Here is a 26,755-nt window from a genome sequence, read left to right as displayed (position 1 = left end):
GCTTGACAGGGTAGATGCTGAGAGGTTGTTTCCCCTTGTGGGAGAGAGCCTCGGACCAGAGGACATAATCTCAGAGTAAGGGGGCACCCACTTAAAACAGAGATGAGCAGGAATTTCTTCTCTCAGAGGGTAGTGAATCTGTGGAATTCTTTACAACAGAGCTGGATCGTTAAGTATATTCAAGGCTGAGATAGACAGATTTTTAATCAATAAGGAAATCAAGGGTTATGGGAAAAGAAAGCAAAATGGAGCTGAGGATTATCAATCAGCCATGATCTCATTGAATGGCAGAGCAGACTCGATGGGCCGAATGGCCTACTTCTGCTCCTACGTCTTATGGTCTAAACATGAAAATGAAGATTCAGCTAGTGTTATTGGTACATGAATCATAAAGTTAGTATGCAGGTACAGCAAGTGGCTAAGAAGGCAAATGTGATGTTGGCATTTATTGCAAGGGGAATTGAGTAAAAAAGTAAGAAGTGTGCTACAGCTGAAACAAAAACAGAATTACCTGGAAAAACTCAGCAGGTCTGGCAGCATCGGCGGAGAAGAAAAGAGTTGACGTTTCGAGTCCTCATGACCCTTCGACAGAACTTGAGTGAGTCCAAGAAAGGGGTGAAATATAAGCTGGTTTAAGGTGTGTGTGTGTGTGTGTGTGTGTGTGTGTGTGTGTGTGTGTGTGTGTGTGTGGGGCGGGGGGGGGGGGGGGGGGGGGTTTTGGGTGGGGGGGAGAGAGAGAAGTGGAGGGGGTTGGTGTGGTTGTAGGGACAAACAAGCAGTAATAAAAACAGATCATCAAAAGATGTCACAAACAACAGAACAAAAGAACACACAGGTGTTAAAGTTGGTGATATTATCTAAACGAATGTGCTAATTAAGAATGGATGGTAGGGCACTCAAGGTATAGCTCTAGTGGGGGTGGGGGGAGCATAAAAGATTTAAAAATATTTAATTTTTCCAAGTCCCGACGAGAGCATGAAGCAGCACCGAAGTAATCATCGATGTACCGGAGAAAGAGTTGCGGAAGGGGGCCGGAGTAGGACTGGAACAAGGAATGTTCCACATACCCCATAAAGAGACAGGCATAGCTGGGGCCCATGCAGGTAACCATAGCCACACCTTTTATTTGGAGGAAGTGAGAGGAGTTGAAGGAGAAATTGTTCAGTGTGAGAACAAGTTCAGCCAGATGGAGGAGAGTAGTGGTGGATGGGGATTGTTCGGGCCTCTGTTCGAGGAAGAAGCTAAGGGCCCTCAGACCATCCTGGTGGAGGATGGAGGTGTAGAGGGATTGGACGTCCATGGTGAAGAGGAAGCGGTTGGGGCCAGGGAACTGGAACAGCTGCACAGGACCTTAGTGAGAACGCATCTGGAATGCTGTATACAGTTTTGGTCTCCTTACTTAAGAAAGGGTATAATTGCATGGACCGCTCATTGGACTGATTCCTGTGATGAAGCTTATGATGAAAGGCTGAGCTGACACCCATTAGAGTTTAGCAGAATGAGAGGTGATCTTATTGAAAGATATAAAATCCTGAGGGGACTTGACAGGATGGATGCTGAGAGGATGTTTCCCCTTGTTGGGGGGGGGGGGGGTCTAGAACTAATGGACACAGTTTAAAAATTAGGGGAATCCCATATAAGATTGAGATGAGGAGAAAGTTTTTCTCTAAGAGGGTCGGTTAGTCTGTGGAATTCTCTTCCCAGAGAAAAGCGGAGGCTGGATTATTGAATAGATTCAAGGCAGAGTTAGATTTTTCATTGATAAGTAAGTCAAGGGTTATGGGGGGCAGGCATGAAAGTGGAGCTGAGGCCAAATCAGATCAGCCACGATCTTATTGAATGGCAGAGCAGGCTCAAGGGGCCGAATGGTCTAGTTCTAACCCTCAGTATTCCAAGAACTCAAGAATAAGAAATGTAGAGGAACAGAGGAACCTTGGAGTGCTTGTCCACAGAATCCTCAAGGTAGCAGAACAGGTAGATCAAATCATTAAGAAGGTATAACGGGATACTTTCCTTTATCAGCTGAGGCACAGAATATAAGAGCAGGGAGGTTATGCTAGAACTGCATGAAACCCAAGTTAGGCCACAGATAAAGTACTCCAAACAGCGATGGTTACCACATCATTATAAGAAGGATGTGATTGCACTTAAGAGGAGGTATACAAGGATATTGCTCTGAATGGAGAATTTTAACCAGGAAGAAATATTGAACAGGCGGTAGTTGTTTTCTTTGGAACAGAGGAGTCTGGAGAGATTTAATTAAAGCATATAAAATTATGAGGGGCAGAGAAAGAGGGAATAAGAATTACATATTTCCCTTAGCAGGGAGGTCAATAACCAGGGGCCATAGATATTAAGCAATTGGTAGAAGGATGAATGGGAAATTGAGGAAAATGTGTTTCACCTAGAGAGAGTGGTGGGGTCTGGAATTCAATATCAGAAAGGGTGGTAAAACCCTCATTACTTGGCTATGCACTTGAAGTGCCGTAACCTACAGTGTTGAGGATCAAGAGCTGCAAAGTGGGATTAGACTGGATAGCTATTTTTCAGCAGCAGAGATCAATGTGTGAATGGTCTCCTTCTGTTCTGTAAGTTTTTAGACTTTATCTCATTGAAACATAAAATTCTTAAGAGGTTTGACAGGGTAAATGTTAGGAGTAGGGGGATGTTTTCTCTGGCTGTATGGAGAGTCCAAAAATAGGATTCACTGTCTCATTATAAGGGGTCAATCAGTTACGACAGAAGTGAGGAGAAATTTCTTGTTTGTGAAACTTTGGAATTTTCTACGCCAGAGAACTACAGATGCTTAGTCAATGAGTATATTCAAGACAGGGATCAACAGATTTAGAGTCATAGAGGTCTACAGCACAGAAAAAGGCCCTTCGAGTCTGTGCCGGTCAAACAAGGACCTAACTATTCTAATCCCATTTTCCAGCACCAGGCCCATAGCCTTGTATGCCATGGCATCACAAGTGCACATCCAAATACTACTTAAATGTTATGAGGGTTTCTGCCTCTACCACCCTATCAGGCAGAGAGTTCCAGATTTCCACCACCCTCTGGGTGAAAACAATTCTTCCTCATATCCCCTCTAAACCTCCTGCCCTTACCTGAAATCTATGCCCCCTGGTTATTGATCCCTCCAGCAAGGGGCAAAGTTCCTTCCTGCCTACCCTATCTATGCCCCTCATAATTTTATACACCTCAATCATGTGCTCCGTCAATCTCCCCTGCTCCAGGGAAAATAACCCAATGTATCCAATCTCTCCTCATAACTAAAACTCTCCAGCCCAGGCAACATCCTGGTAAATCTCCTCTGCACTCTCTCTAGTGCAATCACATCCTTCCCATAAAGCAGATTCCAGAACTGCATGCAATACTCGAGCTGTGGCCTAACCAGCGTTTTATACAGTTCCAACATAACCTCCCTGCTCTTATATGCTATGCCTCGGCTAATAAAGGCAAGTATCGCATATGTCTTCTTAACCACCTTATCTACCTGTCTTGTTACCTTAAGAGACCGGTGGACATGCACACCAAGGTCCCTCTGATGCTCGGTACTTCCTAGGGTCCTACCATTCATCGTGTATTCCCATGCCTTGTTGGTCCTGCCCAAATGCATCACCTGACACTTATCCGGATTAAATTCCATTTGCCACTGATCAGCCCATCTGGCCAGCACGTCTATAGCTTCCTGTAATCTAAGACTATCCTCCTCACTATTTACCACCCCACCAATTTTCGTGTCATCCCCAAACTTACTGATCAATCCTCCTACATTCAAGTATAAATTGTTTATATATACCACAAATGGCAAGAGACCCAACGCCAATCCCTGTGGAGCCCCACTGGACACAGGCATCCAGTCACAAAAACACCCCTTGACCATCGCCCTCATGCCTCCTTCCACTCAGCCAATTTTGGATCCAATTTGCCAAAATGCCTTGGATCCCATGGGCTCTTACCTTCGTTATCAGTCTTGCATGCGGGACCTTATCAAAAGCCTTGCTGAAGTCCAAGTAGACTACATCAAATGCATTGCCCTCAACTACACACCTGGTCACCTCTTCAAAAAATTCAATCAAATTGGTCAGACATGACCTCCCCTTAACAAAACCATGCTGGCTGTCCTTGATTAATTTCTGGATATGAAGGGAATCAGGGGATAATGCAGGAAGATGGGGTTGAGGAAGATCAGATAAGAATGGCACAGCAGGTTCAAAGGGTCATATGGTTACATTCTGATTTGTTACATTCTTATATTGTATATAATAAATTGGCAATATCACATAATGGCACATTAGCTACACAAAACATTGAAATATCCTTGATTATGTTCAAACATTTTAACATTGCACAGTGCTCAATAATGAATAAAGGTACTCATTTTGAGTAAAATTTTGATTATGCAATTACCTTCTGTGACTCCATTAATGCTAAGGGAGATAATAGACAAGAAATCTTCACATTCCCCTTGTTCTAACTAAATAAGAGAAAAAAAGGTTTCAAGAACAAAATTACTAAGACCCTGTGCTCCACAATATTAATGGTTAATTTGAGGTCACAATATTTCTAACCCAATTAGATGACTCTCCATTAAATTTAACGCATGTGAAAAGCAGACCTGAGTAACCTGAACTACAAAAGTTAAAACTGTCCAAGTTATCAGGCCTGGGATTTGAAATAATTTTTATTCTGATTTCAAAATGAAATGATCAGTCACTCTCTTTTGGAAGATTTTGTTCAGAACACTTTAATTTCAGGAATTCAATGCCAAAAAAACACATTGTTAAGAGACAAAGAGTCTGCAAATACATAAGAAAATGGTTAACTGGCAATAGCTTCATTGTCACTGGATCAAAATCCTAGAATTTCCTACTTAAAACATTATGGGATCAACATCATCACGCAGGCTCCAGTGGTTCAAGGGATTGACGCATCATTACCTTCTCAAAGATAACTAGGGATGGACAATAAATTCTGTCCTTGCAAGTGACACCCATATCCGGAGAATGAAAAAAAAATCCTTTCCAATAAAATACATTTCATTTTTAGAAATGCTCCTTTTAATCTTAATTGATCTACTATAGTTTGCTTGCCAGCCAGTGTCACCTTTCAATCAGATAGGTGCAGTATATAGATACTTGACTGCAGTTTGGGGGGGGCTGTCATGAAGAGATAATGTACATAATATTATTGGAAATTATTTTGAATTTGACTTGCAGCAGGGTCTGTGTCTGTGGGCGTGTCTGTGTCTCTCTTAATTGGATTAAAGCTAGCTAGCCTGGGTGCTTTGACGTATACTAATTTTGAGATGTTAACAGTAGGGTAAAGGGTGCATTTGCATTTTGTTGAATGAGCCATTCAAAGACTGGGGGTAAATTCTTGCACCTAGCTAGAAGACACCAAGCAATATGTTTATATTACTAATAAAATTGGTACTATGAAAGAGTTTTGTTAGAAGAGGTGGAGTTCAAAGGGTCTGGTGATACAATGAGAATTTGCATTCAAAGGGAAGGCTCGGTATTTACAGAAGAGTTTTATGTGTGGAAATTAGAGGCAAGTGAGATCTGAGCCGCCTGTAAGCCGACAACTGTCTGCAAAGGGAACAAACTGCAGGGGACCTCACTTTGAATTCGTAAGAGAAAATTTCCATTTAACCCACTTCAAATCAAAATTTCCCAAAGAATGGTTTTGATGATAAATTCTTTGATTGCAAATCCCTCCAATTCTAGTATTCTTACAAAGAGAGTAAGATTAATTGCTTTATCTACTTTACTTGTCTAGTTTTAAATCTTGCTGGACAATAGGCAAGGGCCTATCTGGCAGGACTGGGTCTGATGCCACCAATAATTTATTCTTCTGTCACAAGTCCTTCTAGGTTTGATGCACTTTTATGCCATTAAGGCTAAAGCAACTGTGTCTATAATTGATGAATATGCTACATAATTCTTTGAAAGTTTTTAATTTGTTCTTAACTCCATTCATATTTCATAATCATTATCATTACATGCACTGCCTAAGGTTGTTAATGAGGTATCTCTCCCTTCCATATCTAACAAAATTCCATTAAGACTTACAATTTTTTCTTCAAGAACACCTCTGAACGCCTGATCCAATGTTGTTTTCTTTTCTGTTTCACTGCATTGAAAGAAAGCAAGCATACATTCTTAAACAAAGCATTCCACCCTCTGATAGGAATAAAGGAGGAGTAGGCCATTCGGCCCTCAAGCCTGCTCCACTATTCAACTAGATCATGGCTGATCTTCTACCTCAATGCCATTTTCCTGCATGATCTCCATATCTCTTGATATATTCTAATATCACACCCTCAGGAAAGACAATGGAACAGCAATGGCAGGAGTTTCTGGGAGTAATTTGGGAGACACAGCAAAAATTCATCCCTAGGAAGAAGAAGCATACTAAAGGGAGGACGAGACAACCATGGCTGACAAGGGAAGTCAGGGACAGCATAAAAGCTAAAGAGAAAGCATACAATGCGGCGAAGAGCAGTGGGAAACCAGGGGATTGGGAAGCCTACAAAGACCAACAGAGGACAACTAAAAAAGAAATAAGGAAGAAGAAGATTAAATATGAGGGCAAACTAGCCAGTAATATAAAAGAAGATTGCAATAGTTTTTTTTAGATATATAAAGGGTAAGAGAGAGGCAAAAGTGGACATTGGGCCGCTGGAAAATGACACTGGAGAAGTAGTAATGGGGAACAAAAAAATGGCGGAGGAACTGAATAGGTACTCTGTGTCAGTCTTCACAGTGGAAGACAGGAGTGACATTCCCAAAGTTCAAGAGTCGGGGGGCAGAAGTGAGTATGGTGGCCATTACCAAGGAGAAGGTGCTAGGAAAACTGAAAGGTCTAAAGGTGGATAAATCACCTGGACCAGATGGATTACACCCCAGAGTTCTGAAGGAGATAGCTGAAGAGAGAGTGGAGGCGTTAGTGGTGATCTTTCAGGAATCACTGGAGTCAAGGAGGGTCCCAGAGGACTGGAAAATTGCTAATGTAACCACCCCGTTTAAGAAGGGAGTGAGGCAAAAGACAGGAAATTACAGGCCGATTAGCCTGACCTCGGTCGTTGGTAAGATTTTAGAGTCCATTATTAAGGATGAGATTTCAGAATACTTGGAAGTGCATGGTAAGATTGGGCAAAGTCAGCATGGTTTCATCAAGGGGAGGTCATGCCCGACAAATCTGTTAGAATTCTTTGAGAAGGTAACGAGTAGGTTAGACAAAGGAGAGCCAATGGATGTTATCTACTTGGACTTCCAGAAGGCCTTGGACAAGGTGCCGCACAGGAGGCTGCTCAGTAAGATAAGAGCCCATGGTGTTAGAGGCAAGGTACTAGCATGGATAAAAGATTGGCTGTCTGGCAGGAGGCAGAGAATGGGGATAAGGGGGTCCTTCTCAGGGTGGCGGCCGGTGACTAGTGGAGTTCCGCAGGGGTCAGTGTTGAGACCACAACTTTTCACTTTATACATAAATGATCTAGATGAAGGAACTGAGGGCTTTCTGGCTAAGTTTGCAGATGATACAAAGATAGGTGGAGGGACAGGTAGTATTGAGGAGGCGGGGAGGCTGCAGAAGGATTTGGACAGGTTAGGAGAATGGGCAAAAAAGTGGCAGATGGAATACAACATGGGGAAGTGTGAGGCCATGCACTTTGGTAGGAAGAATAGAATATTTTCCAAATGGGGAGAGAATTCAGAAACCTGGAGTGCAAAGGGACTTGGGAGTCCTTGTCCAGGATTCTCTTACGGTTAACTTGCAGGTTGAGTCGGTAGTTAGGAAGGCAAATGCAATGTTGGCATTTATTTCGAGAGGACTAGAATATAAAAGCAGGGATGTGCTGCTGAGGCTTTACAAGGCTCTGGTCAGACCACACTTAGAATATTGTGAGCAATTTTGGGCCCCGTATCTCAGGAAGGATGTGCTGGCCCTGGAAAGGGTCCACAGGAGGTTCACGAGAATGATCCCAGGAATGTAAGACTGAACATATGAGGAACGTTTGAGGACTCTGGGTCTATACTTGATGGAATTTAGAAGGATGAAGGGGGATCTGATTGAAACTTACAGAATACTGAAAGGCCTGGATAGAGTGGACGTGGGGAAGATGTTTCCATTAGTAGGAGAGACTAGGATCCGGGGGCACAGCCTCAGAGTAAAGGGAAGACTTTTTAAAACAGAGATGAGGAGAAACTTCTTTAGCCAGAGAGTGGTGAATCGATGGAATTCATTGCCACAGAAGGCTGTGGAGGCCAGGTCATTGAGTGTATTTAAGACCGAGATAGATAGGTTCTTGATTGGTAAGGGGATCAAAGGTTACGGGGAGAAGGCGGGAGAATGGGGTTGAGAAACTTATCAGCCATGATTGAATGGCGGAGCAGACTCGATGGGCCGAATGGCCTAATTTCTGCTCCTATGTCTTATGGTCCTCCAGGGTAGAGAATTCCAAAGATTCACCACCCTCTGAGTGAAGAAATTCCTCCTCATTTCAATCCTAAACAGCCTACCTCTTAGTCTGACACTCTGTCCCCTGATTCTAGGCATTTCAGCCAAGGGAAATATTCTTCCTGCATCTACCCGGTTCAGCCCTGTAAGAATTTTGTATGCTTCATTGAGATCATCTCTCCTTCTAAACTCTAGACAATTTAGGCTTAGTCCCTTCAATCTCTCCTCATAAGACAATCCTGCCAACCAAGGAATCAGTCTGGATAAGTTTTTTGCATTCCCTCTATGGCAAGTATATCCTTCCTTAGGTATGGAGACCAAAACTGTACAGGTGCAGTCTCACCAAGGCTCTATACAATTGCAGCAAGACTTCTTTACTCCTGTACTCCAACCGTCTTGCATTGAAGGTCAACATACCACTTGTCTTCCTAATTGGTTGCTGCACCTACATGTGAGCGTTCAGTGACTTATGAACAAGGATACCCAGGTCCCGTTGGACATCAACACTTCCCAATCTCTCATCATTTAAGAAATACTCTGTATTTCTGTTTTCCCTACCCAAGTGGATAACTTCACATTTTTCCATATTTTTTCCCATCTATCATGTTCTTGCCTACTCACTCACTTACCCTGTCTAAATCCCTACGAAGCCTTTTTACATCTTCCTCACAACTCACATTCCCACCTAGCTTTGTGTTATCAGCAAACTTGGAAATATTACATTTGGTCCCCACATTCAAATAAGTGATATAGATTATGAATAGCTGGGGCCCAAGCAATGATCCTTGCAGTATCCCACTAGTTTCAGGCTGCAAACCTGAGAATGGCCCGTTTATTCCTACCCTCTGTTTTCTGTACATTAACCAATTCTCAATCCATGCCAGAGTATTATCCCTAATTCCACTTGCTCTAACTTTGCTTACTAACCTCTTGTGTGGGACTTTATCGAAAACCTTCTAAAAATCCAAATACACTACATCCACTGGCTCCCCCTTGTCTATTCTGCTCATTACATCCTCAGAAAACACAAACAGATTTGTCAAACATGATGTCCGTTTCATGAATCCATGTTGACTCTGCCCAATCCTACCATTATTTTCTAAGTATCCAGTTATTACATCCTGTATAATAGACTCCAGCATTTTCCATTCTTCTGAGGTCAGGCTAATAGATCTCTACTTCCCTGTTTTATCTCTCCCTCTCTTCTTAAATACTGGGGTGACATTTGCTACCTTCTAATCTGCAGGAACCCTTCCGGAATCTACAGCACTCCGGGATGCAAAATATCAAGTCCAAGGGATTTATCAACTTTCTGTCCCATTATTTTCTCCAGTACTACTTTTTTACTAATACTAATTTCTTTCAGTTTCTCATTCCCACTAGTCTCTTGGTTCTCTCATATTCCTAGGAGATTTTTTGTATCTTCCTCCATGAAGAGAGATACAATGTATTTGTTTAGTATCTCTGCCATTTCCTTACTCCCCATTATAAATTCTCCTGCCTCTGCCTTTAGTGGGCCCAGATTTTTCTTGGTTAATCTTTTCCTTTTTACATACCTATAGAGCCTTTTACAGTCTGTTTTCATATTTCTTGCTAGTTTAAACTCATTCTATTTTCTCTTTCTTGGTCCTCCTTTGCAGAATTCTAAAATGCTCTCAATCTTCAGGTTTACTACTTTTTCTGGCAACTTTATAAGCTTCTTCCTTCGATCTAATACAATCTTTAACTTCTCTTGTTAGCCATCTTTCCTGCTGGGTTTTGTGCCTCAAAAGAGATGTAAATTTCTTGTAAACCATGTATTAATTTTTTGAATGCTAGCTATTGCCTGTCTACCATCATGCCTTTACAGCCTTCCCTCCCAACTTTTCTTTCCAATAATTTATATAGATTTTTCTTTTCCCACCTATTTCCGTTATTTTTTAAATGTATTTCCATCCATTGTTTTATCTCTACCTTTTAGCCTGTTTCGATTCCTTCACCCCACCCCACCCCGACTAGGGCTATCTGTACCTTGCTTGTCCTGCTTTCTACCCTTAATTAGTACATTCCTCAGATAATATCACCACCTTCAACAACTCTTTGTCCTTTTGTCTGTGACATCTTTTGGTTATCTCCACCTATCACTGGCCCTCTATCCAGCTCTACCAACCACCCCCAAATCAGCTTATATTTCACCTCTTTTCTATTTTTACTTAGTTCTGTTGAAGGGTCATTCGGACTCGAAACATTAACTGTGCTCTTCTCCACAGATGCTGCCAGACCTGCTGAGTTTTTCCAGGTATTTTTGTTTTTGTTTTGCCTTTACAGTAGTTTCCCAATCTACCACTGCCAACATGCCCCTCATACCTTTGTTGTTTCCTTTGTTTAGATTAAAAGTCTTTAGTTTTGGATTAAACTACATCACTTTCAAATTTAATGCAAAGTTCTATCAGATTATGGTCACTCTAGAAGGTCATTTAAAACTAGGTTATTAATTGGCCCTTTCTCATTGCACAAGACTAGATCTAAAATAACACGTTCTCTAGTTGGTTCCTCAGCATAGTGTTCTAGAAAACCATCTTGTATATATTCCAGAAATTTGTCCTCCACAGCATTAGCACTAATTTGGTTTACCCAGTCTATATGTAGATTGAATTATTCCATGATTACGATATTACCCTTGTTACACGCACCTCTAATTACCCGATTTATACCATGCCCCATGTTACCACTACTGTTTGACAGCCTTTAAAGAACTCCTACCAATGTTTGCTGCCCCTTTCTGTTTCTTCGCTCCACGCAAACTGATTCTACATCTCGGTCTTCCAAGCTAAGATCTTCCCTCATTGTTTATTAACAGTGCTACCCCACTTCCTTTTCCTTTTTCCCTATCCTTCATAAATGTTGAATACCCTTGAACATTCAGGTCAACCTTTAGCCACGTCTCCATAATGCCAATTAGATCATTGCTGTTTACTTCCATTTGTGCCATCAATTTATCTACCTTGATGCGAATGCTATGTGCATTCAGATAGAGTGCCTTTAATTCTGTCTTATTATTTTTGCAACCTCTGGCCTTATCTGTTGGCACACTCTTAGGTTTGTACACTCTATCTCTCTCTGCCACACTCAGATTACTAACTCCTCTTTTGCTACCTTACTCTCTTGCCATGTCCTCTCTCTTTAATTTACCACAACTCACCTCACTTGATCCTTCAGACCCACTATTTAGTTGAAAGCCCTCTCTACTGTCCTAGTTATATGACTCACCAGAACACACCAGTACAGTTCAGGTGAAGACTGTCCCACGGTACAGCTCCCACTTTCCCCTGTACTGGTGCCAGTGCCCCATAAATCGAATTCCATTTCTCCTACACCAGTCTTTGAGCCACACATTTAACCCACTAATCTTATTAACCCTACTCCAATTTGCTTGTGGTTTAGGTAATAAACCAGAGATTATTACATTTGAGGTTCTCTTGTTAAATTTAGCCTCTCGCGGCTCATACTCTCTAAGCAGAACCTCTTTCCTAGTTCTATAATGATAGTCATATAAATAATAATCATATAAATGCCAAATTTATTCCACCAGAAGCTCTAAGTTTTAAATGTCCAAACTAAAATGTTAAATCACTCACCCGCCACTCAACTGGCTGAAGATAAGAATTAGTGGCTTGACATTCTTGCTGTTTAAAGCTTCTTTTGTACAAATCTAATAAAACAAAAGTAAACTGCAGTAAAGCATATAAATTCATTTCATGGTTAGTATTCGCAGTGTTGTTATACTTACCTAATTAAAAGTTAATTTATTGACTGCGTGAATTAAGTCTCTTACAACTGCTAAAACAAATTTTGTAAACTCAGTCTTCCTGCTGTCCAATTCCACCCATCTGAAGCCATCTGAATCTAGTGTACTGTGCAGAGCACGACACTGTAGCAAGCTAAATAGGCTCAAAATTGAACCTCTAACTCCAAATGCTATGTAGTAAAATAAAAATACATGGGCTGACTCCCCAATTATTCAAATCTAAAATAAATTGCAAGATCATCTTAGATGGCATGAGTACTTAGTAACAAAATAAACAAAGAAGCGGCTATTTCGGATGCTAAAAAGCTTTTATATGGTTTCAGTTAACCTAGATAACTTCCTCTGGCTATTCCTTCAGGTTATAAGACCATAAGACGTAGGAGCAGAAGTAGGCCATTCAATGAGTTCATGGCTGACCTGATAATCCTCAACACCACTTTCCTGCCTTTTCCCAAAACCCTTGATTCCCTGAATGATTAAAAATCTGTCTATCTCAGCCTTGAATATTCTTAATGGCCCAGCCTCCACAGCCCTCTGCAGTAAAGATTCCACCCTCTGAGAGAAGAAATTCCTTCTCATCTGTTTTAAATGGGCACCCTCTTACTCTGAGATTAAAGCCTCTGGTTCTAGAGTCTCCCATAAGAGGAAACAATCTCTCAGCATCTACTCTGTCAAGCCCCCTAAGAATCTTATGTTTCAATAAGGTCACCTCTCATTCCTCTAAATTCCAATGCTTACAGGCCCAATCTACTCAACCTCTCCTCATAAGAAAATCCTTCCATACCCGGGATCAACCTTGTGAACCTTCTCTGGACTGCCTCCAATGCCAGTATATCTTTCCTTAGATAAAGGGGCCAAAATTGCTCTCAGTATTCTAGGTGTGGTCTAACTATTGCCTTGTGTAATTTTGGCAAGACTTGCTTATTTTTATACCCCATTCCCTTTGAAATAAAGGCCAACATTCCATTTGCCTTCCCTATTACCTGTTGATCTTGTATGTTAGCTTTCTGGGATTCATGCACAAGGTCTCCCAAATCCCTCTCTTCTGCAGCCTTCTGCAGTCCTTTTCCATTTAAATAATATTCAGCTCCTCTATTCTTCCTGCCAAAGTGCATAACCTCACATTTTCCCACATTAGGTTCCATCTGCCAAGTTTTTGCCCACTCACTTAACCTGTCTATATCCCTCTGTAGACTCCTTGTGTCATCCTCACCACTTGTCTTCTTGCCTATTTTTGTGTAATCTTCAAACTTGGCTTTAGTACATTCACTTGACTCATCAAAGTCATTAATATATCCTGCAAATAATTGTGGCCCCAGCACTGATCCCTGGGGCACTCGACTAGTTACAGGTTGCCCTCCCGAAATTGCCCGCCTTATCCCAACTCTCTGTCTCCATTAGTTAGCCAATCCTCTGTCCATGTTAATATACTACCCCCAACATCATGGGCTCTTATTTTACTAAGTAGCCTTATGTGCGGTACCTTATTAAACGTCTTTTGGAAATCTAAGTATCTACTGGTTCCCCTTTATCTATCCTGCTTGTTACCTCCTCAAAGAATTCTAATAAATTTGTTAGGCGTGATTTCCCCTTCATGAAGCCATGCTGACTCTGCTTGATTATATTATGCATTTCTAAATGCTCTGCTATTACATCCTTTATAACAGACTCCAACATTTTCCCAATGACAGATATTAAGCTAATTGGCCTATAGTTATCTGTTTTTTGTCTCCCTCCCTTTTTGAATAAGGGTGTTACAATGGCTGTTCTCCAATCCTCTGGGACTTTTTCAGAATCTAAAGATTCTTGGAAGATTACGACAAGTGTATCCACTATCTCTGTAGCTACTTCCTTTAACATTCTAAGAAGCAATCATCAGGTCCAGGGAACTTATCGGTCTTTTGCCTCATTATTTTTCATAGTACTTTTTCTCTAGTGATAGTTATTGCATTTAATTCCTCCCACCACCATTGCCCCTTGATTATTCAGTGTTTTTGGAATGCTATTAGTGTCTTCTACCGTGAAGACTGAAGCAAAGTATTTATTCAACTCCTCTGCCATTTCTTGATGCTCCATTATTATTTCTGCAGTCTCGTTCTCTAAGGGGCCTATGTTCACTTTGGCCTCTCTCTTCCTTTTTATATAGTTAGAGAAGCTCTTACTGTCCACTTTTATATTAGTTGCTTGTTTTCCCTCAAAGTTTATTTTACCCCTCATTATCTTTTGGTCACCTTTTGTTGGTTTTTAAAGCTTTCTAATCCTCTGGCTTCCTCCACCAATCATGCCCAATCACACAGGTGACTGAATAGCATATTAAAATTAAATTAAAATGTCTTGTGTGTTCACATCTTGCCAGATGCAAAAATCTGGAGTGAGAAGAAAAGGAATAATTCTTCCAGTCAATATGCATTGTCAACTTTTTAAACCCATCTACAGCTAGTCTTACATTGCTTTTCTGCTGCAACATCATTGCATACAAAATGATTTGTGTTCAGTGACAACATGTTATCAGCCCTTCACAAATAGATGATGGCCAAACTGCCTCAGGCAGTGTGTACATACATGAAATAATGAGCGCCACAGTTCAACCATTTTACAAGAAAGCAGGCAACAGTAACTGCTGAAAAATAAGGGAGAGATGCTCAACTCATAATAAATTCATTTATTTTTGAGTGATATTTGCTTTATTTTCTGCATGAGAACAGTTCAAATGTATGCTTTATACATTTTTTCCTCTCTCATTACTTTTGCATTTTAGTCATGTCCAAAGTTGAATGCAAGAGCTTTGTGATTGGTTTGCTACAGGCTCAAATCGGATTTTGATGTTTGGTTTATTTCTAAATAAGATAAGGTTGCAAATGGGATCAATGGCATCATTCAAAAAATAGACTATTTGGTCATGCAACTCATTGCTTTACGTGAGATCATGCTGTGTGCAGTTGGCTGCTGCGTTTAACTGCAAAATTTCACAATGGTGACCAATTAAGAGCAAAGCTTTGGACATTAAGGGTAAATTTTAATAATGGATTATAAATTTTCTTGAAAAGTGCTCGTTAGTAAAGTTATGTCTGGGTGATAGACACATGGGGATGCTTCAGTATTTGGTGTTGGAGATATGACTGTTTCTAAATTAAATCAATGATTTGGATCTGTAACTTCATACAAGTTTGCAGATGACACCAAACAAGAAGTTCAGAAACTACCCAGTGAGCTGGACAAATATGCAAATGGACAGAACAATGGCAAATTAAATTTAATACATTACAGACAAGCATAAACTACTGTACACAGGAAAGGAACAATAACAGGTGCTTCATGAATAGTACTGCAATAGCTACAAATGAAGTTTTAGTCGCCTTAACGTGCCCAGTGGAACAGCAGTCAACAGAACGAATAGAATGCTGAATGGTATATTCAAAACAATACAACACAAATCGGAGAAAGTCATTATTAAACAATACCGTACTATGGTCAGACATTGACTAATATGTCTGGTCACAGGGAAAACACTCAAGTCACTGTAGAAAAAGCCACAAGGCTGAACCCCAGAGTCAGGGGTCTAAGTTATATTGAACTACATAGAACAGACAAAGAAACAAGCCATTCTGCTCAATTCATCTATCCTTTTTATACTCCATGAGAGTCTCACCCCGTTCCATCTATTTCATCCCAACCTTTGAGAATATCTTTCTATTCCCTTTTTTCTTGTCTCATGTTAGAACATAAGAAATAGGAGGAGTTGGCCATTCGGCCCCTCAAGCCTGCCTCGCCATTCAATAAGATCATGGCTCATCTGCCCCAGGCCTCAACTCCTCTTTCATGCCAGCTCCTCATAGCCTTCAACTCTCCGATATTTCAAAAATCTATCTATCTCCTCTTTAAATACTTTCAGTGATCTAGCTTCCACAAATCTCTGGGGTAGAGAATTCCAGACATTCACTACTCTCAGAGAAGAAATTCCTTCACATCTCCATTGTAAGTAAGTGTTCCCTTATTCTGTAACCATGGTCCCTAGTTCGAGAATCCCCCACTAGTGGAAACATCTTCTCAACATCTACCCTGTCAAGCCCCCTCAGAACCTTGTGCATTTCAATAAGATCACCCTCATTCTTCTAAACTCTAATGAATGAAGGCCTAACCGGTTTAGCCGTACTTGATAGGTCAACCCCTTCATCCCAGGTATCAGGCTAGTGAATCTCTTTTGAACTGCCTCCAATGCCAGTATATCCTTTCTTAACTATGGGGATTACAAAACTGTACAAAGTACTCCAGGTGCGGCCTCACCAACACCAGGTACAGTTGTAACAAGACTTCCCTATTTTTAAACTCCAACCCCCTAGCAATACAGGCCAAAATTCAATTTGCCTTCTTAATTACTTGCTGTACCTGCATGCTAACGTTGTGTTTCATGCACAAGAACACGCAGGTCCCTCTGTGCTGCACTTTTTTTGGAGTCTCTTTACATTTAAATAATAGTCTGCCTTTTGATTCTTCTACCAAAGTGCACGACCTTACATTTTCCAACATTAAACTCTATCTGCCAAGTTTTGCCCACTCAATCAACCTATCTATATCCCCTTGCAGATTCCTTATGTCCTCATCACAACATGCCCTCCCACCTATTTTTGTGTTGTCAGCAAATTTGGATACATTACACTCTGCCCTCTCCTCTAAGTTATTAATATAGACAATAAATAACTGAGGCCCCAAGACTGATCCTTCTAGCGTTCCACTAGTTCGTCTTTCCAACCTGAAAAAGACCCATTAATCCAGGCTCTCTGCCTTCTGTGAGTTAACAATCCTCAATCCATGCTAATACATTACCCATAATAATGTGAGCTCCTTTCTTGTGCAATAACCTTTTGAGTGGCACCTTATCGAATGCCTCCTGGAAATCCAAACACACTACATCTTCCAGTTCCCCTTTACCAACTCTGCTTGTTATATCCTCAAAGAACTCTAGAAAATCTGTTAAACATGATTTCCCTTTTACAAAACCATGTTGACTCTGTTTGATGGCGTTATGCTTTCCTAAATGTCCTGTTATTTCTTCCTTAATAATGGACTCTAGCATTTTCCTAACTACAGATGTTAGGCTGACTGGCCTATAGTTTCCTGTTTTTAGTCTCCCTCCTTTCTTGAACAGGGGTGTCACTTGAGCGGTTTTCCAATCCACTGGGACCCTCCCGGAACCCAGTGAGTTCTGAAATATTGCCTCCACTATCTCTGCAGCCACTTCCTTTAAAACCCTTGGATTCAAGCCATTAGGTCCTGGGGATTTGTCTGCCTTTAGTTCCATTAGTTTGTCCAATACTTTGTCCCTCATGATAGAGATTGTTACAAGGTGTTTCCTCCCATTAGCTCCTTGCTTACCTGATATCTTTGGGACTTTTATAGTGTCCTTCACCGAGAACACCGATACAAAATATTGGTTTAAATTATCTGCCATTTCCCTGTTCCCTCTTATTAATTCTCCAGTTGCATCCTCCAAGGGTCCCACACTCACTTTAGCCACACTCTTGCTTTTTATATACCTGTAGAAGTTCTTACTGTTTGTTTTTATATTTCTTGATAATTTACTTTCATAATCAATTTTCTCCCCATTTAATCAGTTTAGTGCCTAAAAAATTCCCAATCCTCTGGTCTACTACCACTTTCCACAGTTTTGTATGCCTTAGTTTTTAATTGGATACTCTCTTTGGCCATCTTTGTTGTCTTATGAGGACAGGTTGGACAAATTAGGCTTGTATTCACCGGAGTTTAGCAGAGCAAGAGATGACTTGATTGAAACCTTTAAGATCCTGTGGGGTGTTGACAAATTGGATGTGTAGAGGGCATTTCCTCTTGTGGGAGAGTCTAGAACTAGGAGTCATGGTTTAAAAATAAGGAGTGCTCATTTAAGACAGAGATGAGGAGAAATGTTTTCTCTCAGAGGGTTGAGAGTCTTTGGAACTCTTCCTCAAAAGGCAGTAGAAGCAGGGTCTTTGAATATTTTTAAGATAGATTTATTCTTGATTAACAAGGGGGTGAAAGGTTATCGGGGTAGGCAGGAGGTTACAATCAGATCAGCCATGGTCTTACTGAATGGCAGAGCAGGCTTGAAGGGCCGAGTGGCCTTCTCCTGCTCCTAGTTCATATGTATCTAGTTTACTTTTGAGAACATCTAAGCTGTTGTCCTCAATCACTTCCTGGAGTAGGGAGTTCACAGTCTAACCACTCTGAGTAAAACAATTCCTGCTTATTTCCCTATGTTAGTAACTATCTCTATGGGTCTTAGTTTTGGATTATCCAACAATTGGAAATATTGGACCCCAATGTCACTCTGTGCAAGCAGATGGGTTCTGAGCGAGTTAAAATCTCACCCTTCAGTCCACATCTACCCTGGCTAATTCACTCACAATTTTAAACAGCTCCTCAAAGTTTTCTCTTTTCTAAAGAAAAAAAGCATCAACCTTTCAATCTTTCCCAATAGTTGTAATCACTCAGCTTTAGTACCATAGTTGTAAATCTTTTTTGCCCTTTCTCCAAAGTTTCTATGCTATTTTTATAGTATGAGACTAAAATTTTGCACAAGGCTTGAAGTGAGGTCTGAGGGTCCTACACAAGTTTAAAATAACTAAATTACTTTTGATTTCTATACCTTTAGAAACATCCGTATTTTATTAGCATTTTTAATTACTTTGCTGGCCTGGAATGCTGCTTTAGTGATTTGTTCACCTGTATCACGCTTGACAAATCTACTGGAATTTTTTCAAGGATGTAACTAGTAGAGTTGATGAGGGGGAGCCAGTGGATGTGGTTTATCTGGACTTTCTGAAGGCTTTCGACAAAGTCCCACTAAGAGATTAGCATGTAAAATTAAAGCACATGGGATTGGGAGTAGTGTATTAAGATGGATAGAAAACTGGTTAGCAGACAGGAAAGAATGAGTAGGATTAAATGGGTCTTTTTCCGAATGGCAGGCAGTGACTGATGGGGTACCGCAGGGATCAGTGCTGGGACCCCAGCTATTCACAATATATATTAATGATTTTGATGAGGGAACTAAATGTAATATCTCCAAATTTGCAGATGACACAAAGCTGGATGGGGGGGAAGCTGTGAAGAGATGCAGAGATGTTTTAGTGTGATTTGGACAAGCTGAGTGAGTGGGCAAATGCATGGCAGATGCAGTATAATATGGGGTTATCCACTTTGGTAGCAAAAATAGGAAGGCAGGTTATCTGAATGGCTATAAATTGAGAGAGGGGAATGTGCAATGAGTCCTGGATGTCCTTGTACCAGTCCCTGAAGATAAGCATGCAGATGCAGCAGGTGGCAAAGAAGGCAAATGGTATGTTGGCCTTCATAGCGAGATGATTCGAGTACAGGAGCAGGGCTGTCTTGCTGCAATTATACAGGGCCTTGGTGAGACCACACTTGGAATATTGTGTGCAGTTTTGGTCTCCTTATCTGAGGAAGGATGTTCTTGCTATAGAGGGAGTGCAGTGAAGATTTACCCAACTGATTCCAGGAATGGCAGAACTGACATATGAGGAGAGATTGAGTCGATTAGGATTATATTCGCTGGAGTTCAGAAGAATGAATGGGGGATCTCATAGAAACCTATAAAATTCTAACAGGACTAGACAGGGTAGATGCAGGAAGCATGTTCCCGATGGTGGGGGAGTCCAGAGCCAGGGGTCACAGTCTGAGGATATGGGGTGGACCATTTAGGACTGAGATAAGGAGAAATTTCTTCACCCAGAGAGTAGTGAGCCTGTGGAATTTGCTATCACAGAAAGCAGTTGAGACCAAAACATTGTATGTTTTCAAGGAGTTAGATATAGCTCTTGGAGCGAAAGGGATCAAAGGAATATGGGGAGAAAGCGGGAGCAGGCTATTGAGTTGGATGACCAGCCATAATCATAATGAATGGCGGAGCAGGCTCAAAGGGTCAAATGGCCTACTCCTGCTCCTATTTTCTATGTTTCCATCCACATATCCCTTTGTTCTTCTACTCTATGCAGTTTATTTTCTAAGGTGCAGTGAAGTTTCTGTCTTTCCTACCAAAGTGCATTGCCTCACAATTATCTATTAGTTCATTTGCCACTTAACTGCACAGTCAGCAAGTTTTCTTATGTCTTCTTGTATTGTGTTGCCTTCATGTTCAAACAGAAGAACTGAAGTAGATATTCAATACTTGTCATGACTGTCAATATCTGTGCGCTTATCTTGCTCATTCTTTAGTGGTCCTATCCCTACTTTAATTCTCCTTTGATATTTGTGTCCAGAGAACAAATTATTTCATTTCTATTCTTTAATTATTTCAATTCTTTCTCTTTGCCTTCTTGATTTTTTTTTACCTCTGTCCTAAGTTCTTCCTATTCCCATTTGTCTTCCTCTCATACAAACATATGAAATAGGAGCAGAAGTAGGCCATTCGGCCCCTCAAGCCTGCTCCACCATTCAGTAAGACCATAACTGATCAGTTTGGGTTTCGAGTTCTACATTGCCATCGACCCCTTGTAACTTTTGATGTCTAACAAGAATCTATCCACCTCTGCCTTAAAAAATATTCAGTGACCCCCACCTCCATAGCCTTCTGAGGAAAAATTACATATTTGCACAGCCCTCGGAGGAAAGATTTCTCCCCACCTCAGTCATATAAGGGCAACTCCTAATTTTTAAACAATGCCCCCTAGTTCTGGACTCACCCACAAATGGAAACATCCTTTCCATGTCCACCTTCTCAGGGCCATTCTGGATCTTATATAATTCAATCAGGTCACCCCTCACTCTTCTAAACTTCAATGGAAACAAGCCCAGCCTGTCCAACCTATCCTCATAAGACAACCCGCTCATTCCAGGTATCAATCCTCCTCTGAACCGCCTCCAACGCATTTACATCTTTCTTTAAATAAGGAGGCCAAAACTGCACACATTATTCGAGAGGCGGTCTCACCAATGCAGAAGCTTAACGTCCTTATTTTTATGTTTAATTCCTTTTGTAATAAAGGATAACATTCCATTAGCCCTCTTGATCACATGCCGAATGTGCATATTAACTTTTAGTGACTCATGCACGAGAACAACTAGATCCCTCTGCACCTCAGAATTCTGCAGTCGTTCTCCTTTAAGTAACACTCTGTTTTTTTATTCTTCCTGCCAAAGTGAACAGCTTCACATTTTCCCACATTATACCATTTTTTTGACCACTCAACTTATCTGTATCTGTCTGCAAACGCATGTCTTCTTCACAACATACTTTCTTACCTAAATTTGTGTCGTCTGCAAATTTAGCTACCATGCCTTCCCTCCCCTCATCTAAGTCACTGATGCAAATTGTAAAAAGTTGAGACCCCAGCACAGACCCCTGCGGGGCCCGACTCGTCACATCCTGCCAAGGAGACAAAGACCCATTTATGCATACTCTGTTTTCTGTCAGCCAGCCAATCTTCTACCAGCCTAATGTTACCCATTACACTATGAGCTTCTATTTTCCACAATAACCTTTGATGTGGCACCTTATCAAATGCCATCTGAAAATCCAAGTACAGTACATCTGCAGGGTCCCCTCTATCCACCACACGTTACTCCTTTAAAGAACTCTATCAAATTGGTTAAACATGATTCCCCTTTCATAACGCCATGCTGACTCTTCCTGATTACCTTGAGCTTTTCTCAGCGCCCAGCTCGAACTTCTTCAATGATCGACTCGAACACCTTCCCCAAGACAGTCGTCAAGCTAACTAGCCTACAGTTTTCTGTCTCCCTCCCTTCTTGAATAGGGAGCTTAAATGTTATTTTCCAGTCCGATGGAACCTTTCCAGTTTCTAGGGAACTTTGGAAAATTAACACCAACGCATCTACTACCTCATCAGCCACCTCTTTTAACACCCTAGGGTAAAATTCATATGGACCCAGAGACTTGTCAGCCCACAACTCCATCAGTTTGCTCAGTACCACTTTCGTAGGGTGATTGTAATTTCATCAAGTTATCTCTCCCCGCCACCTCCTGACTTACAACTATTATTGGAATGTTTTTTGTATCCTCTATAGTGAAGACAGAAGCAAAATATTTGTTCATTTCCTCCACCATTTCCTTATTATCTATTAACCCTCCATTCTCACTCTCGAGAGGACCACTCATTTTACTTACTATTTTCCTGCTTAAATACCTGTAAAAACTCATGCTATCTGTTTTTACATTTCTAGCTAGCATCCTCTCTCACTGTAATTTCTTTCTCCTGATTAACCTTTAAGTCATTCCCTGCTGTTCTTTATATTCTGACCAATCATTTGACCTGCAACTCATATTTGGGGAGTTATGTGCTATTTCCTTAAGTTTGATGCTTTCCTTAACTTTTCAGTTAACCACGAATGATCGGTCCTCCCTTTAAAATTTTTCTTTATAGTGGGAATATGTTTATTATGAGTATTCTGAAATATCCCTTTAAATGTCTGCCACTGCTTCTCTATTGATCTATCCCCTAACCTAGTATCACAGCTCACTTCAGCTAGCTCAGCTTTCATGCCCACGTGGTTGCCCCTATTTATGTTTAAAATACTAGTCTTAGACCTATCTTCTCCCTTTCAAACTGGATGTAAAATTCAATCCTACTGCAGTCACTACTACCTAGAGATGCCTTTACTCTGAGGTCATTAATTAATCCTGTCACATTACACAATTCCAAATCTAATATTACTTGCTCTCTGGTTGGTTCCAGAATGTGTGACTCTAAGAAACACTGTTGAAAGCATTCTATGAACTCCTCATCCAGGCTACTACTGCCAATCCAATACAATCTAAATATTTCTTGCCAACATCTTTTTCTTTAGACTCAATTTTCTCTTTAGTTTTTTTTCATTCATGGTGCCCCTAAGTGGCTGGCTTGTATTTGAATTTTAGTGAAATGTATTTCTCAGAATGTACCGATTATCCTTTTAATTAAAGATTTCATACTGATGTGTTCTGCCGCTGCTTTTCAAGATTTTCTCCCAAATTAACTTTAGTTCTATGCTCACTTCCTCATAATTTGCACTTGTTCAATCTTTTAGCTTATTCTTTATCCTATTTATGTCACTCTCGATTCTAATGTTGAGCCATACTATGTTGTGATCACTTTACCAAGATGCTCTCTTACTCTCTGCTCTGGTTCATTATCCATTAAGAGATCCAATAATGATTCTTTCTTTATTGGACCTCTTACATACTGAGTGAGAAAGGATTCCTGTATTCACTAAAATCTAAATTCGGTTTTCTCCTTCAACCTGCCAATTTACTATGAGGATAGTTGAAAACTTCCAAGATTATTACTCTCTGCCTGTTACTCAGTCGTAGCTTGGTCTACATAATTCTTCCTCTAACTTCTTTGCAATGTTTGATGTTGTATATTTTACCCCAAACAGGATAATGGAACCATTATCTTTTCACTCAATCCCTACAAATTCTGTACCAACTTACCGATAGAGGCAAGCTTTTTTCCTACCCTTATGTGGGAAGACTAGAGAAACTTGGGCTTTTCAGTCCTGGAAGAAGACAACTGAGATGTGATCCAACAGTGCCATACAAGATAACCAATTGCTGGAATAGTGCAAGGGGAACTCAGATTAAAAGCAGCAAAAGGAAAATATAAGACTGATATCAGATACCTTAATAAGACCTCTGTTTGAATGCTGTATGAGCATTTGAGCTCCACACGACATGAAGGACAAAGGTTTTAAAGAGGGAAATAATACATTCATTAGGATGCTGACTGGTATGTAGAAATATAGGTTAAAAGGCAGATTTGAAAAACTATCCCTTTTTCACTGTCACACAGTTCGCAGGGCAATCAGATAGAAGTGTTTTAAAATTTTGAAAGGACGAGACAGGATAGATAGCAGACCATTCTCAGTAGTTGAGGGGTACAGAACAATGGGTCGTAAGTACAGATTAAATGTAAGAGATTTAGAACAGGGAGAAAGAGAAACTACTTCAAAGATTTGTGAGGATGTGGAGTTAACTTCCATGGTTAGTTTTTAAAAATTTGTTGATGGGATGTGCGCATCGCTGGCGAGGCCAACTTTTATTGCCCATCCCTAATTGCCTTTGAGGTGGTGGTGGCGAGTTGCCTTCTTGAACCGCTGCAGTCCTTGTAGTGTAGGTACACCACAGTGTTGTTAGGGAGGGAGTTCCAGGATTTTCACCGAATGATAGTGAAAGAATAGTGATATATTTCCAGGACAGGATAGTTTGTGGCTAAGAGACCTACCAGGTGATGGTGTTGCCATGCATCCGCTGCCCTCGTCCTACTAGGTGGCACCAGTCGTGGATTTGGAAGGTGCTGACTAAGGAGGCTTGGTGAGTTCCTGCAGTGTATCTTGTAAGTGGTACACACTGCTGCCACTGTGTGTTGGTGGTGGTGAATGTTTGTGGATGGGATGCCAATCAAAAAGGCTTCTTTGTCCTGGATGATGTTGAGTGTCTTGAGTGCGGTTGGAGCTGCACTCATCCAGGCAAGTGGAGAGTATTCCATCACACTCCTGACTTGTGCCTTGTAGATAGTGAACAGGCTTTGGGGAGTCAGAATGAGAGTTACTTGTAACAGGATTCCTAGCCTCTGACCTGCTCTTGTAGCCACAGCATTTTTATGGCTAATCCAGTTCAGTTTCTGGTCAAATGACAAACCCCAGGATGTTGATAGTGGGAGATTCAGCAATGGTAATGCTATTGAATGTCATGGGATGAGATTCTCTCTTGTTGGAGATGGTCATTGCCTGGCAGTTGTATGACACAAATGTTACTTGCCACTTGTCAGCCTAAGCCTGGATATTGTCCAGGTCTTGCTGCATTTGAACATGGACTGGCAATGTGGAAAATTGCCCAGGTATGTCCTATACACAAAAAGCAGTCATTCAAAGAAAAAAGTGATAGAAATATGGGATCACATCTATTTGTTCATGTGGAGAGCCTATTTCTAAGTAAATTCATATGAATTTTTGTTTTTTTTTGAGTTAATTAATAATGACATATCCAAAAATCTACACATGATTTTGCTGCATTCCCAGTTTCTACGGATATTTTAGGTGCATTATAATTCTTCACAGAATTTTAACAGCACAGAAGGAAGCCATTGGGACCACTGTGTCTGCACTGGCTCTCCAAATGAGCATTATGACCTAGTACTATTGCCCTGCCCTTTCCCCATATCCCTGCACATTATTTGAAGAGAAACAATCATCTAGTGCCCTCTTGAATGCCTGTTTCATGTTGATGCCCCAACAGCCTACTCCTGGGCCACACTTCCTTCCCTCACCTCTCCAAAAACAGGTTTGTACTGTCCCCACAGCACGAGGCACTACCACAGGAAATCCTGTTTTAAAAGAGTGGAGAATGTGATTCAAGACGCAAGACTAAGAATGCTCAGGAATAGCTAAAACTTCACTTTCACATTTTAGCCTCGGCTCATTGGATGAATTGAGGTTCAGGTGCAGTTCAATTGAGCTCCAGAGACTTGAGTACATAATCTAGACTGACATTTCAGTGTAATACTAAGGCAATGCAGCAAGTCAGAGGAACCATCCTTCAGGTGAGACTTTAAATAAAGAACTCAACTGTCTTCTCAAATGCATACTGTACAATTTGAAGAACAGGGAGGTTTTCTTGGTGATCTGGCCAATAATTAATCCTTAAGCAACTTCATTAAACGAAAACCTCCCTCCCCTCTTAAAAAAAACATATAGTGAAAATACAAGAAACACGGTGAACATGGATCCGAGTAGTTTTATGCATTATAACACACAAGTAGGCTTTATTGGGCGGGAATAATGCGGGTCATTGCAAATTATTGCCGCGCCACATGTCCCAGATCGCGGTGTGTTTGATGTCGCTGATGACAGCAGTCGTCTTGCTCCCCAACAAACTCACTTAACCAAAACCTCCCCCACCCCAGACAATACTTATCACCACTGGACAACACTGAAGAATGAGCCGATTAGTAGCGGGAAAAAAAACGCCGACGATTCCTTACACTGAATTTCTGTCGGGCCTCATTAAACTGGAATAGGCCAGGAGACATCTTGACCGGAAGATCCGAGCGCGATGCGAGCTGGGAAAATGGATTTGGGCGCAAGAGCGTCCCCTTCCGTCGGGCGGACTGTTGAGTCAAACACAGAATTCAACATTGAGCTGAGAACATAAGAGTGCAACATGAAAGTCTGGAACACTATACAAAATCAAACATTGCAGTCTGCAACATTATACAGAGTCCACATATCTGTATTTACACACAGCGCAACGTTATAGTCTGCAACATTGCAGAGAGCCCAAGCTTAGAATCAGCAACATTGTACAGAGTTAAAAATACAGGCTGCAACGCAAGTACAAGTTTATGACAAGGTAGATAAGGAAAACTTCCCATTAGCTGTCCATACAAGGGATAGGGGACACATACTTAAGTTTTTGGGCAAAAGATGCAGGGAGAATGTGAGGAAGAATTTTATTAAAAAAACAAAAGTTGTGTCTACATGGTATGAATG

At 40.9% G+C, this 26,755-nt stretch overlaps 1 protein-coding gene across 3 annotated transcripts in view; it reads right to left on the bottom strand.

Annotated features, from left to right (window-relative positions):
• Positions 1-26,329, bottom strand: part of thoc1 (THO complex 1) — a 92,792-nt gene extending 66,463 nt beyond the window's left edge. For all 3 annotated transcript variants that reach the window (XM_041190458.1, XM_041190456.1, XM_041190457.1), the window contains exons 1-4: positions 26,248-26,329; positions 12,084-12,157; positions 6,081-6,141; positions 4,417-4,483 (exon numbers count right to left, since the gene is read on the bottom strand). In XM_041190458.1, the coding sequence (XP_041046392.1) occupies positions 4,417-4,483; positions 6,081-6,141; positions 12,084-12,157; positions 26,248-26,295 (250 nt within the window). In that variant the 5' untranslated portion in view covers positions 26,296-26,329. The remainder of the gene's footprint in view (positions 1-4,416; positions 4,484-6,080; positions 6,142-12,083; positions 12,158-26,247) is intronic.
• Positions 26,330-26,755: the final 426 nt, after the last annotated feature.

This window comes from Carcharodon carcharias, chromosome 6, assembly GCF_017639515.1.
Source record: "Carcharodon carcharias isolate sCarCar2 chromosome 6, sCarCar2.pri, whole genome shotgun sequence".
NCBI classification, from domain to species: domain Eukaryota; kingdom Metazoa; phylum Chordata; class Chondrichthyes; order Lamniformes; family Lamnidae; genus Carcharodon; species Carcharodon carcharias.
The sequence above is the reverse complement of the archived record's forward strand: the minus strand, read 5'-3'. Positions and strand labels throughout refer to the sequence as shown.